Source organism: Lonchura striata, chromosome 5 (genome assembly GCF_050655825.1).
Source record: "Lonchura striata isolate lonStrDom1 chromosome 5, ASM5065582v1, whole genome shotgun sequence".
Taxonomy (NCBI): Eukaryota; Metazoa; Chordata; class Aves; order Passeriformes; family Estrildidae; genus Lonchura; species Lonchura striata.
Genome location: NC_140707.1, coordinates 41,120,192 through 41,134,399, shown reverse-complemented (window position 1 = coordinate 41,134,399; position 14,208 = coordinate 41,120,192). Strand labels below are relative to the sequence as shown.

Sequence of the window (14,208 nt, the reverse complement as noted above, 5' to 3'; positions counted from 1 at the left end):
ATTTACACAGCTGTACAAATAGTAAGTTTCCCTTAATCCTATCTGCTAACCAAGAGACTTGACAGAGATTCCAGGCAAGCTTAGATTTGTTGACTGTTCAATAAGGATAGGGATAGTTACTAAGATGATCAGTTTACTGTCTACTGAAGAGAGTGCTCTGTTGAACAGCATCAAAAAGATGTGTCTCTAAAGTCAAGCAGGAACGGTCAACTGCACCTTGCACAAAAAAGTTAAGAATGCATATACTCAATAAGTTCTGAAACTGAAGGATTTACATGGATTTGTAACTGCTATCACTTGCCAGAGTAAAATAATTCCACTCAAGATGCCTTCAAGAGCTCGGGACATGATTAAATCTCCAGTTAAATCCCTGCAAGCAACATGGAAGTCAGGAGTTCTGGCTTTTCACTGTAGCAATATATTTCTCACCTCCCCAGTAATGAGCTTGGACAATATTCAGATAGAATAATCTTGCTTCATCAAGAAGCTGTTACGTCTGGTTTCCAGATGCTCCTAAGCCTGTGACTTCTCCCTTAGAACTCAGCCCCACTTTTCTTCCTCTCTTAAGAGGAAGAACACGGAGATCACCTTTCACAAAAAACAATACCTAGAATTAAGATCTATAATTCTTCTAATTAAGACCTTTTAATGCCTAGAATAGATCTAGACCATAGGCATTATGCAGTGTAAACATTCTAATGTTTTGCTTGCTGTGTGAAACAGGGAAAGTATATCTAATTAACTGGTCAAGAAACACCTGTATCTACTCCATCCAAAGAGAGGTAAGTATTCCTAGAGCTAGGGAGAAGGAGCCATACTAAATCCCATTTAGCAACTGCTCCAAATCTAAGCTAAACTACAGATGAACATAGGCCCATTTTCATGTAATTTCTGGGTTTTTTTCCTAACCCTATTAATTGTTTCGTAGCTGGATCATATAAATAAATTTCCTCTTTGTTTCTGCTTGGCATATATTTGCTCACAAAAGTGCTTTTGGGCAGACCATCAGCATAGTAGAGCTTGAAGCTGATGTAATAAATCAGTTTCATACAGCCCAGCAAATCCTTATGAAATTCAACACTGGTCTCCAACACTAGAGTAGCTCCACTAATGAGTTGAATGGGCCCATCTAGGAGCTGGTAATGCACGAGTTTGAAGAGATGGTTCCTAGTACTAGATAAAAGATCCCTAACATATTGTCTGAGCCAATAGAGAGAGAACCTGAACACTGTCGAGTGCCCAATACCTGTATTTTTGCTTTTGAGAGGAAATAGCAAATGTGAGGCAACAGTTAATAGGAATACACATTTCCTTTGCAGTGCCAAGAGACTTCTACCTTGAGTTCAATGGCAGATTTAGGCTTCTTAATTGAATATGAATATTTGTTTGAAAGGATTTTTTACTTTTACTCTTTTACTTTTGTCTTAACCACAGTGTATTTTTGCAGCAGATAACTAGACATCTCTAGCTGTGACTTCCCACTAAAGACATAGTGAGATACACTGAAGACCAGATCACCATGGAAACAAAGAGCACAGCATGAACAATGGAGAACAACTTCTTGCTGTTACCACAGATACACACCAAAGAGCTAAGAGAAAACAGTACTAGCATATGTTTCAGGTTTGTCTTTCCTAAATGTTATGGTTCCCTGAGATGTTTTATGCCTCACTTTTGTTCTGTCACTTTGCCTGCTAACCTGACAGCAGAATGTAATCACCTACAATTTGAGTAATTCATTTCAAGTAATAACTTTAGTCTGTCTTTTCTGTCAAAAGTAGCTGCATAAGCAAAAAACTTTCCAACTCTCCAGTAGCTCCAATTATATCTACAAAATGTTCTTTTGCTAGTATAGGTCACTTTTGTGAACTAGCTTCATCTAAATAACAAATTGATGTGAATGGTTGAAATGGTAAAGCTTTATACTACTGGGAACCTTCTGTCCTCCCTCTCAATATGTATTTGCAGGTGTGTGCTCCAGAATTGCTCCCCTCTTTCTCTGCAGTAGGTGCAAGAAGCAGTCATCTGAGCAGAACGAAATGCTGTTGCAGTCCTTACCTGGGGTCTGCATGTCGCTGCAAGTGCTGTTTGATGTACCAGAGGAAGTGATGTTGAGGCAGGAATAGAGGAGCACATAAAGCCAGGAGCTGCCAGCACTATGAATGCAAAACTGGACATCACTCTTGTTCTGAACTTCTTACCTGTTGTCTTTTACAGAATCCTACGGCCAAAATTATGGACAATGACTAGTGCTTTTTGGAGTGACCCTTGCTGGATGTGTAGTTCAAGATGTATCAGAGGCAGTAATGGTCAGACTGCTCTTCATTATCTCAATCTGAACTCTGAGAAGACTTCTATATGATTGGCTACTTCTGAACATTTTGGCTTCCAAAAATTTTAGTGCAACCACAACTGAGTCAACAACAAAAAAGCACTGGGAAATTTTATTTCAAATTAGATCTGTTATTATTCAACCTGATTTTAATGTCTCATTTGAGCTGGGAATATTGTAATCGCATATGTACATTCATGCTGTAACTAATTAATTTTATTTATCCAACAATTACAGTGAAAGATTCAGATTTCATGTTTAATAGTAATATTCATGACTTGTATGCTGTTAATTATCTAAAATGCAGAACAAAATTAATACCCTATGACAGTTATAGCAAGACAACACAAGCTATGAACTTTGATTCTGAATATGGTCTGAATAGACTATTTGCAAGTGGTAAACAGTTACATTTAAACTAAAATTTATTTTTCAAGTTCTGTTCTTAGTGTTCTTCTTTGCAGATCAGTGCTGAGATTCTCTTTCCCCTAGCACACCTTTAGTATAAGCACTATTTTACGAGAACCAGTCCGATAGCTACTAATTAAAAAGATGGTATTAAATGGAAAGTTTTGCAGAGTGGCACTAAATAAGGAGGAACTGACCTGAATGACTGAGTGGTTCTGGGGTTGTCGGCAGCTGGTCTGTTTAACAAGCTGGCAGTAGATTTCATTCTGCAGCTCTGTGTGTGTCAAGCACACCTGCAGTGCTGTCTGGGCAAGTGACACATGGTAATCAATAGAGGACGCCTCCACAGGAACGTTGATGAACAGCTGACAGGACTGTGAAAGGACAGAAGTTAGTCAATGCCACAAATACAGCAACTTTCTCTGGTACTTTCCAGGCCAGGTTCACCAGATGTATTTATTAACTTACAGATGGTTAATAAATAACCTTGAGAGGAGGGAAGAGAGTCAATTCTTAATTCCTATTCCTCCTTCCTTAGTTATGGCAACCAGAAAATTTACTCAGCCTCCCCCAGTCTAAGGAACTTACAAGTCAGCAAAAGAATTGAGGGGAAAATGTGCTTCCTGCCTTCCGTGCCTGTGTTTTACCTTGTTCACACTGTCCAGTCTCATTCCTGATCTTATACTTGGAGAGTGCAAAAATGTAATCTCCAGCAGCTTCACCACTGGTCTTACTGAGACAACTGAGTTTGCCAGGGAATTATTTATGTTTCCTTCAATCCAACTATTGAGAGCTAAAAGGAAGACAAAGCTAACTTTGAAGCATAAAGTCTGTGGGAAGCATTACTTCTAAGCCCAGATTCTGCACAAGAAATGTTAAATCTCTAAAGAATAAATGACATTTAAAATCCAACAGTTCTCTTGAAACTAAATGAACCAGCAGGCCTGTCTGAAAGCAACCTATAGTGAGAGTAAATGCTATACAACGTGACCAAACAATGTTACTGTCCCAACAACAGAGAAAAATAAGTGGAAACCATGCAATGTCCCTTTAAATACCTTAAAAAGTTTCAGGGCTTCAGTCTGTAGAGCCTCTGATGGCAGAGTAGTGAGGGATGTGTGCAACCCATCTTTACTGTAGCACAACATAGGATGCTTCCACAGAGGAGAATCTGATGTAGCAGATGGGCAAAAACATGTAGTGTCAGAAACAGGAGAGATAATAGTATCCATGTTAACAAGGAGCCTTCCTGAGATGGCAAAGCACCCGAGGAAGCAGCACTGCTCTAGGCCACATTATCTTTGGTGACACTTCACTGATTTCAGCAAAGCCCACCATAAATAAGGAGTCACCAGCAGCATTAGTCATCAGTCCTGCTGCATCAGAGCTTCTCATCAGCTGGATTCTGGTGAGAAGCTGCTCAGGTGTGTGTTCAAACCAGAGACACAAACCCTGCCAGGGCAACTGCCTGCAATGGGGGTCTTTGTTAGTGCAAGTCACTATTCAACAGGAAGCAAGGGTCCAGAATATGTGAGTACAAGAAAAGAGTTTTAAATATGAATGCAGATGTTAATATATATTTGAGAACATCGTGCATAAACATAAAGGCATGAGCAGGTATCAAAAATGAGGATGGATGTATGCATAAAGGTTTATATGTGCAGACAGAGAAACAGATGGGAGGGTAAGTGTCTTTGAGTGTGTTTAAAGAAAAGAGCACAAGATTTTATGGTCAAGATTTCCTGGAAAGGAAAATCAAGACCAAAAAAGACAGGAAAAAATTAAAGCACCAGTTCTTTATTTTAATTTGAATTACTGTTTCAGATATTTCAGAGGCTGTGATAAATGATGTGACAATGTGATGGACTTGTCTGAGAACAAGGGGAGAAGGACACTATACCATATTATGTACTACTGAGAAATCCCCTTCCCTCACTTCTGACTGGATTAAACTGGGAATTGAAATTATTCTTCCTTATGCTTTGTTACCATGGAAGAGTTTGTAGTGCTTACTTACTGGGGTCTCCGTCTGCATCCAATAGTTTTCCAATAAGTTGCTCATATGACGTGCCCACTGTGGCATTACTGCTACCAGCTGCAACAGTGAGATGGTATAGCCAGGTGTTCTAGGCATAAGGATGAGAACAGGAGGAGTCAATTCAGACCTGTTTTCTACAAACAGGTTAAGCCTCTATGACCCATTTGCTCATTGTTATCAAGAGACTCTTGCTCTCCAAAAAAAGACTGCTTTTTATACCTTCTCCTGTTTGGTGCGGATAAGTAAATATGTGGGACTCTGGTCCTGCGGGTGAATCGCCAGTGTACAGTGGGATGAGAGAAGTCCTCCACCAGTAGATTCATAATCTTCATCAGAGTCACAAGAACGGTCTACTTCTTCCACCTTGGAGTCACGCAGAGGCAGATGCCCTAAAGGACACTATGAAGAGCAGAAGCACCTTAGATAAATGTAACTCAACTCCCAGTATTGACTGGGAACACTGGGAAAGAAAAGACAAGTAAAAATGCTGACAGTTTTGTAAAACGGAAGGAATAAAATAATTCAATGTTTAGCTAATGTAATCTTGTACTTCTAGAGAATCTCTTTTTTTCACAAAGTATTTACAAAATGTATCATTACTTTTATTTTTTTGGGAGAGCATCTACAGGTCAGAGTGAGACAATGCAAATAAAAATATTTTTTCCCCCAAAAGATACTGCTTTCTTCCAATTACACTTGAGGGTCAGTTGCTTATATCTTGAGCCACTGTTTTCTGACCTTGGTCAGACTTTCTGCTTGCTACTGGAAAATAATTACTTTGACAATATCTTAAGCAGTTAGATTCAGACAAAAGAGACGATATCTGCTGTTCTAACTCTGGAGGCTAATCCAAAATATGAGTCACAGTATTTTTTGATATTCTAAAATTTGGGGTTTGACATCACCAAGACAAAGTAATGGACTATTGGGCAAGGTGTCCAGAAATGGAAGCACATTACACTGATTACCTCCCTCTTCCCAGAATGTTGATGCTATCTGTTTTCATGATGGTAATGTGGGATCTATCAGCTGCTGTATAGAAGTCTGCTCAGAAGGCTACACAAGACTAAATGCAGCAAGTGAGGTACAAGATACAGATCTCAGAAAGAGCAATCATTTGCCTTTTAAGTCTGCTCTCATTTAAGCTTAAAAAAATAAAACTGGGGAAATACTAATTCTCTTTGTGGAACAGGTGCTGTTGGAGGAGAAGTACAACCAAGAGAAAGAATTGAAACACAGAAGCAGTAAAGAAAACTTCATAAGAAATGGGAAAGGAGGGTCCAAGAATAAAAGGAGAAAAAGGATTTACCTTATCTTCATGATTTCGATAGTAGTAGAAAGTTTTTCCAATCAGTGCACACCAGACCAGCTTAGAGTGACCATGCTTGACCTGTAAGAAGGACAAAAACATCCATGCTTTTATTATCAGCAGTATTGCTAGAATTATTTTCTAGGACTTCAATTTTCAATTCAACTCTCCCTTAATACTTTGCATATATTTTTTCTTTTATGCTAATATAAGCTCCTCTCAAAACATACAGGGCACCCCTTCCAAAAGTACATCCCACCCAAGAACATAGGACATGGGTGCTTATGAAAATGGGTCTAAGATTTTCTGAAGTGTTTTACTCATTCATAATAACTTATAATTTCTGTATACTGATAAACAATATTAAGGATTTTAAAGATTATAAAAACAAATCAGCTCATCTCAGCAAGAAAAGACCAGTCAACCTGGTCTAGACACCTATTTCCTACTGCAGATGAATAGCCTTCAGATGCAGGTTGTCTTTAGCCTTAGAACCTGACAAAAATTACCTTCAAATATTCACAGTAACTTGCAATGTCAAACTAATTTATGGAAATTATATAAAGAATTAGAATTTTCTGTCACTGTACTAATGTACCTACAGTCTATTATGACAGAACCAAGTGCTAACCTAGAACCATACAAGCCATTTTTTTAAACTCTCCTGTATGACCAAGTTAAAGATCAATCAAATGTGACATTCAACAACATTGATTTTTTTCTCCTATGACATGCTGTGAATTCTGCTGAAGAAAAGCATACATAAGGCAGATATTTGTTATTACTTACTACTTGCCAGTCAGTTCCTTTCAGTACCCTTGCTCGTCCCATCCCTTATCTGATATAAATGTTCTACTCTGAAACACAGAAATCTATAGCCACTTTTTGTTCTTTCCCTACTCTTACAGAGAGTATTAAAATACTAATTTTTTGCTCACGTTTGCTGTGCAAACCAAGAAGCTGGTACACTGTCAATTCTGAGCTAAACAAAATATGAAATACTATTTTACCTTGGTGAGCCAGCCTTTCACAGTAGGTTTAGCATCACTGTGAGGAACACCAACAGGACTGCTCACTTGTACTCTCAAGATACTCTGTAGGACATGAATCCATTCCTCCAGGATGTTGGGAGAGTCTGCTGTCAGGAAGTATGTTCTCTTTTCTGTCACAAGCTGGAAGGAAAAGGAGTGAGAAAGTATATAGCTGCACACCCAAAAATCTTTTATTTAGTTGCTGAGTTTCTTTATCCCATAAAGACGTTTTTGGTCATTCAGGAGAGATTTTTTTGAGGGTAAGAAAAAAGGTGCTAATCCTCAAAGCCCAAATGAAAAAACAAAACCCAGATGAATCAAATTCTCCTAAGTTTTCTTGCTGTTACTGTTGGATACTGTGGCTTTGTGTCCTCTCTCATGCTTTCTTTTTTCTCAGTGCTGCTGCTAGTTTTTAATTTTAAAGGTGACTACATAAATGTGGAGTTATGCTGCCTTCACTTTGTATTCCATTTTGCCTTCATTACCCTGAGACTGAGAGGAAAGATGCTATAAGTCTAATAGTATTAAGCCTTAGCAACTTCAGTTCCATAAGAGCAGAAGGTAGTTCACAAGCTAGGCCATGTACCTTTCAAAGTATAAAAGAAACTTTAATGCTGCCTTTCTAATTAAGTCAATAATGATTTAAAAGTGAACCCAGTGATGGGCTAACTTCTAATACTTTAGAAGTCAAATTCTAAAAGGAATCAACTATTCAGATGTTTTTTTAGATCCTCCAGGCATGTAAAGTCAGGCTTGAGATCTGTGAGAGAAGTCTCTCAGAAAGATCCTATGTACTGGCCAATTTTAATTGTTGTAAGAATCATCTTCCCCCACAGATTTCAAGCTCTAACTCCTGCAAAAGAAGAGGAAAGCGTTATGGTGTAAAACAGGACAAAAATAAATACTAATTTTTTTCAGTTTCAAAAGGGTGTATTTGGGTTACAATTTAGCTCTTTCCTCATTATTAAATAGACTAACTGCCTGTTTTGTGCCAGGAAACAGAGAACAGATAAAATTAGTTCATATCAATTTAATTAGCTCATATCAATTGAGACACATGGTACCATTCAGTCGGAATTAAGTCCTCCCTCACCCAGCTGCTGAGTGTATGGTTATGTGCAGGATATAAAACCTACCTGGAATGTTTGGGACCCTTCACCCCTGACAATTTGGCATGAAGAATTCAGCTCCAGCTGCCCTTGTGGTTTGCGGATAACATCACTCTGAAGAAAGAAAAGCAAACAAAACAATTTTTTCAGTAGGAAACCTCAGATGGGTCTTAGATTACTTAAATACAGCATAATAAGCATGTGCAGGTTGGAGTTTCCAGTTGTGAGCTGGAAAGGACAGCCTAAGGCTGCCAGGTGAAATATGAGATTGTGTGATCCCATTGCAAAAGTCTCCTCAATAGTGTCAGAAAATATAATAAGAGTAGTGCTAATAAATACTCTCTTATGGAGTTCAGATTGGACATTGTGATTAATAAAACAAAAGCAAGCCCAAAAAAACAGAAAAAAACCAAACCCTTTCTAAGAGGGAAGGCAGTACAACACACAATGATGCCAAGATGGTGGCTGAATTTCTACCTTCAGAAGTTTTCAAAATTCAGCTAGACACTTGTTAAGTGACAAGTTTATTAATAATAACTTTGTTCTTCATTTGATGCATACAGTGAATCTTTCTAATGCTTGTAATGCTTTTCAAAACAGAGACATGTCTAACAAAAAATGTTTTTTCAGTATATTAAATTTCTCTGTGCCTCTAGAGGGGAGGAAATGTATCCCAGTGACTTACCGGGGACTTGTAGTACATGATTTGTCTGTTCCTGAGCACGAACCATCGTCTTTTCCACGTCTTCACCTGGCTGCCCATTTTCAGCAAGTAGCCTGATTTCTCCAAGGGTTCCTGGAGGACAGAGGAAAGGGGAGAGGAGGTCATATTGCACCTCCCAAAATACAAATGAAAGTATGCTGAAATCGAGCCCAGCTATTTGCTGCATCTCCCATAATTTTCTGCTTTGTTTAGTAGCAACCCTCAAAGATCATTTCACTGATTGTTTGATGCACTGTAAACTTATTTCTCTTCCTTACCGAGGCACTGATTTTCCAAATAAAAGTGAAGGTAGCCTCTATGCCATGATTAGACTCCTATTCCTTGTTTGTTTGATCTCTTATATTGAAGAGTACAGACTTTAATTCTGCCTGTTTTGAGGTTTCTTTCTTTCCTCCTTCCTTCCTCTGAATTTCCATATTTACTTTATCCCAAAAATGTAAGGCCACCATTAAAGTAGAATACAACTACAGGAAATCAATATAGGTCATCAACCCTTGATGCTTATACTTTTACCTAACTACATAAAGAAATTGCACTTTCTTCTGAAGCACCAGATGGTGACTTTTGATACCAGTCAGCTGGACCAATAGCCCAGTCTATCAGAGCTTCACTTTGCAGGGGGATTACTGAATATCCTGTAGTTATACTACTCTCTTTTAAGGCCAAGGCTCTGTACCTCTTTGCAAGCGCAACACAGTAGCTACAGTGCAAGCCTTACAGAGCAGATTCCACCATCAGTGGAATAGGAAGATGTTCGTTGTAGCTTGTGTTCTGGCTCTGAATAGTCACCATCCAAGGAGTAGGCATCAGGAGGGATGGCATAGTCACTCTCAGAGCTCAGTGAGGACACAGATACACCTGCTCAAAATAAAGGAAGGAATGAGAGTCACGGCTGGACAAAAGCAAGATCTGAATATTGTACACTCCAAAAATATTTCTGCATTCATCATTAAGGCTTTTTTTTTTTTGGTTCAGAAGAACAGATCAGACTTGGGAAACTCAAACTCCACTAACATGACTTCTGAGGCCTCTTTTTATTTCCCTAGGAAGACAAGTAGTAAAAAATTAGTTTTGGATACTAACAATTAAATAAATTTATTGCTGAATAAAACCAGATTAAAATATATATTAAAAAAATCAACAAACTTGTCATCTGAAGGAGAAACAGCTTGTTTTCATCTGGGGACATCCATTATAAAGCCTCCACCCCCTCTGATTTCAGCTAAAGAAAAGGCTTCTTCACTAGCAATAGGGCTTTGCTTTCTGTGACTGTTTTACCACAGGTACATGGCAATGCACAGGCACATCTGCCAATGCATCACAACAGAAGTTAAGACTACGAATCACAACTCTATTTTAGAGACAACCAACAAAATTTGGCTGTCTCTAAAATAGAGTTGTATTTCACGTTGTCTCTTTGGTAACAAAAATTCCATTCAAATTCCATTCCAGTTTAGCCCTCCCAGCAGGCAAGAAAAATACTCCTAATCAGGATTCAAAATAACTGACAGCTCTCAAAGATAGGCGAGATGTACTTACTGGTCAAGAAATTACCAGTCAATGACAAAGACAAAAAAGCATTTTCTGTACTGTGTCAGTACTAGCTTGGTCCCAAGGAGAAGCCACAGCAAAGGTATGGATGACTAGATATGTGATGGATTTGGGAGGGCAATCCTTCCCACAATCTTAGTTTAGCAATTGCCTGAATGGAACTCTATCAGCAGTAAAAATCATCTACAAGAACATATTTCTACTGTTTCTACTGTTGATGTCTGCACACATTCTGGGAGAACTCCTTGTAAACAACACTGGCTGAGCATTTGCCTGTCACTGATGATGCTGCTCAGGACATCTTGGCTCTGATGACAGAGTTCATCCTGCCCAGTAGCAATACTCCCACTTTACCTCTCTTCACAGCCCGAGGGCTGCCTGGCATGCTAGCTTTCCTGGTCTCACATCCAGCAATAGAAGTCCTGAAGCTGGCATGGGAGCCACAGTCATCATCAGAGCCTGAAGACTCATCTAAGAAAGGCACATTGCTGATCTGTGTGGCTTTCTGGAAAACAGACCTGAATGGTTAGTGTGTGAGAGAAGAGTTTCCTCAGGACAATCCCTCCTCAATCAAGAGACAGAGTAACGCATGCGCTTCATTTTCACACTGCCTTTCCCACTTCTGCCCTAGGGTTCCTCAGTTCCTCCCCTTCTAGTCTGAGAACTTCCAAGCTGGACTCTCCAGTCTGATCTGTTTGTATCTCCTCTGGTTACACCCTCCTACTCTTCCACAAGCCTTATGTTCCATTTCATTCCTTAGGCTACACCCACTGTCACCTCAACGTTTCATAGTGCACACTGCAACTTCCTGGACCAAAACTTGTTGCAATGTTCTGTGATCTTAAATATATTTAACATTTGCTACTCTTTCTGCATTCTTTTGATGTCCAGTACTTCCTGACATTCTCTAATCTTCTTTCCTTCACTGTGCAGTTCCATCCTGTTTTGTCTCAAATTACTAGCAGCCCTGAACCATGCTTTCCACAACAGGAAAAGTGAGGTAACTCCTTACCCCCTTCAGCGTAGTGTAGACTGGCACTGTGACATTTCTGTAGATGAGATAGGTAAATGGCCCAGAAGTTGAACACGAGAAATTGGAAACTAGGGAAATTCAGAGAGAAAGCAAGGGAGCAAATAATATAAACTGGTGAAAAGGAGGAGGTTTTAATGGATAAGCACATGGAGAGCTGCCATCCTGGACAGTCTGGCTTCAGAAAGGCTAGGAGATGCATTATTAATTCCATACAATTCCAAAACAGATCTGCAATGTTCCCTTCATTTAGTCTTTAAGACACCTTACCCACCCAGTGCTCCCCATGGGACAATGTCAATCTGGTGTACCCTGTACAAACAGAAAAAAAGCCCTAACAGGCAAAGGTGATGGGTGAATCAGAAGAGTAAAAACAGGTCACAGACACACAACAGTAGAAGACTAGCTGCAAAACTGATGGAGGAGATAATGTAATCCCTGAAGATGTCCCTGAATGTAGAGACACAAACAGCCCAGCACCAACCATCCCCAAAATCAGGTATTATCCTCCTCCCTTCCTTTATCGAGGCTATCTATGAATCAAATTTACTTTGAAAACAGGCAAGGAAATAAAGAAATGTGAGCAGCCAGAAGCTCAGGTCCCACACTATCACCATGAACTCCCTTTAAGGATAGATCTAGTCCAGAACTTACAGCAGCTGGAAGTATCATTCCCCATGGCCACTTCAGACAGCCTCATGCCAGACTTGGCCACAGCATAGATTCGGCTCTCCTGGAACAATAATATCATGAACAACAGTGACCAGGCAAAAATGTAATTCTTACCAACAGAAATGCCCATGCCACAGAATCACACCACAGTCACTCCTTTGGGGCAGAAGGGAGGGGCTCTCTAACAAAGATAGCTGAATTCCACCATATGTTGTGTGAATGACCATTAATGGAAGCATGTTACTGTGTGCAAATTCCCAGCTACAGAGGTGACATCCTACTGTATCACGCTTTGGAATGAGATGGTTTTTTTTCCAAATTATTAACAATGCATTAAAATTAATTAAGAACAGCCCTAGCCCTATACTAGAACAATTAATTGAGTCATCAGCTGCAAAGGATGCCCATTCCATAATAAGGGAATGAAGGAAATGCTTGGAATGATCTCAATAAGCCTTTGTCTCAGTTACAACAACATACAGAGCTTTCAGTTCAAAGGATCTCAAAGTGCTTCATGAATTAATAAAAATTCCAGAGGGGGAATCCAACTCTGTATCTAGATGCAGAGTTGACTAAGACAACAACTAGTGTCATATGGATAAACCCCAAAGCTAGGAAACCTCTTGGTGCTCCTTAAAGCGTACAAGCAAAATTCACTATGAAATAACATACATAATACATATACATGAAAGCACCTAAGATTGAAAAGTCAAGTACACCAAAAAATTTATAAGACATAAGAATTAATAATGACTGCTTGACTTAGCAGTCATTTGTTTGCCCATGCCTTTAAAAAAGCAAATGAAAACAGAATTGTCTCTTTTGATACTACATTGATTTCTACCAGATTTGTCAGTTTGGCCTGTTTAGGAACCTGGTTGATGGAGTCCCTTGGGAGTCAGTCCTGATGGACAAAGAATCCAGCAAGACTGAACATTCTTCAAGAAGAAAATCTTTAAGTGCAGGAGCAGGTCAACCCCATGTGTTGAAAGATGAGACAATGAGGAACACCAGCCTGTCTGATTAGAGAGCTTTGGCTGAACTCAAAGTTTGCAATCTTTAGATGAAGGGACAGGTGACTCAGGAGGGCTACAAACACACCATGAAGTTATGCAAGCAAAAAATGAGGAGGACCAAAGCCCAACTAGACCTTCACCTGGCTACTGCAGTAAAAGACAAGAAAAGACTTCTATAAATACATTAGAAACAAAAATAGAATCTCCATCCTTCATTGGATATGAGTGGGAAACAGTGACAAAGGATGAGGAAAAGGCCGAGGTACTCAATGCCTTCTTTGTTCAGTCTGATGGTAAAACCAGCCATTCTCCAAGCAGCCAGCCCCCTGATCTGGAAGACGTGGATGGGGAGCAGAATGAAGCCCCCATAAGCCAAGGCGAAATGCCCAGTGACCTGCTTTGCCACCTAGACACACACAGGTCTGCAGGGCCAGGTGGGATCCACCCAAGGGTCCTGAGGGAGCTGTCAGAAGAGCTCACTGAGCCACTGCCCATCAGTTACCTGCAGCCCGGGGAGGTCCCAGGTGACGGGAACCTGGCAAACGTGGCACCGTCTACAAGGGCCAGAGGAGGAACTACAGGCCTGTCACCCTGACCTTGGTGCTGGGGAAGCTCATGGAGCAGACTATCCTGAGCACCATCACACAACACATGCAGGACAGCCAGGGGACCTGGCTCACACAGCATGGGTCTGTGAAAGGCAGGTCCTGCTTGACCAACCTGATCTCTCTTTCTATGACAAGTGACCTGCTCAGTGGATGAGTAGAAGGCTGCTTTTTCCATCCTAAACAATTCTAGGACTAAAAACCAATTAATCTATCTGACTGAAGTAACTGTAAGAAAAAACAACAGGACATGTATATTCACTTTACCAAAGGTTTTCACAAAATTTTCCTAACAGCAGGAGAATACCATGAGATAGGAATGCTGAGATCTAATCCATGTATCTATTCTAGTATCCATAGCTTTTTCTCCATCTGGAGCTATC

At 39.9% G+C, this 14,208-nt stretch overlaps 1 protein-coding gene across 8 annotated transcripts in view; it reads right to left on the bottom strand.

Moving 5' to 3' along the window:
• The window catches only part of PLEKHH1 (pleckstrin homology, MyTH4 and FERM domain containing H1), a 56,725-nt gene that overhangs the window by 15,781 nt on the left and 26,736 nt on the right, over positions 1 to 14,208 (bottom strand). For all 8 annotated transcript variants that reach the window (XM_085582058.1, XM_085582064.1, XM_031505005.3 and 5 more), the window contains 13 exons: positions 12,187 to 12,265; positions 11,515 to 11,603; positions 10,857 to 11,007; positions 9,670 to 9,809; positions 8,913 to 9,023; positions 8,255 to 8,341; positions 7,098 to 7,259; positions 6,088 to 6,168; positions 4,998 to 5,177; positions 4,758 to 4,866; positions 3,799 to 3,911; positions 2,938 to 3,114; positions 2,059 to 2,156 (listed from right to left, as the gene is read on the bottom strand). In XM_085582058.1, the coding sequence (XP_085438184.1) occupies positions 2,059 to 2,156; positions 2,938 to 3,114; positions 3,799 to 3,911; positions 4,758 to 4,866; positions 4,998 to 5,177; positions 6,088 to 6,168; positions 7,098 to 7,259; positions 8,255 to 8,341; positions 8,913 to 9,023; positions 9,670 to 9,809; positions 10,857 to 11,007; positions 11,515 to 11,603; positions 12,187 to 12,265 (1,577 nt within the window). The remainder of the gene's footprint in view (positions 1 to 2,058; positions 2,157 to 2,937; positions 3,115 to 3,798; positions 3,912 to 4,757; positions 4,867 to 4,997; positions 5,178 to 6,087; positions 6,169 to 7,097; positions 7,260 to 8,254; positions 8,342 to 8,912; positions 9,024 to 9,669; positions 9,810 to 10,856; positions 11,008 to 11,514; positions 11,604 to 12,186; positions 12,266 to 14,208) is intronic.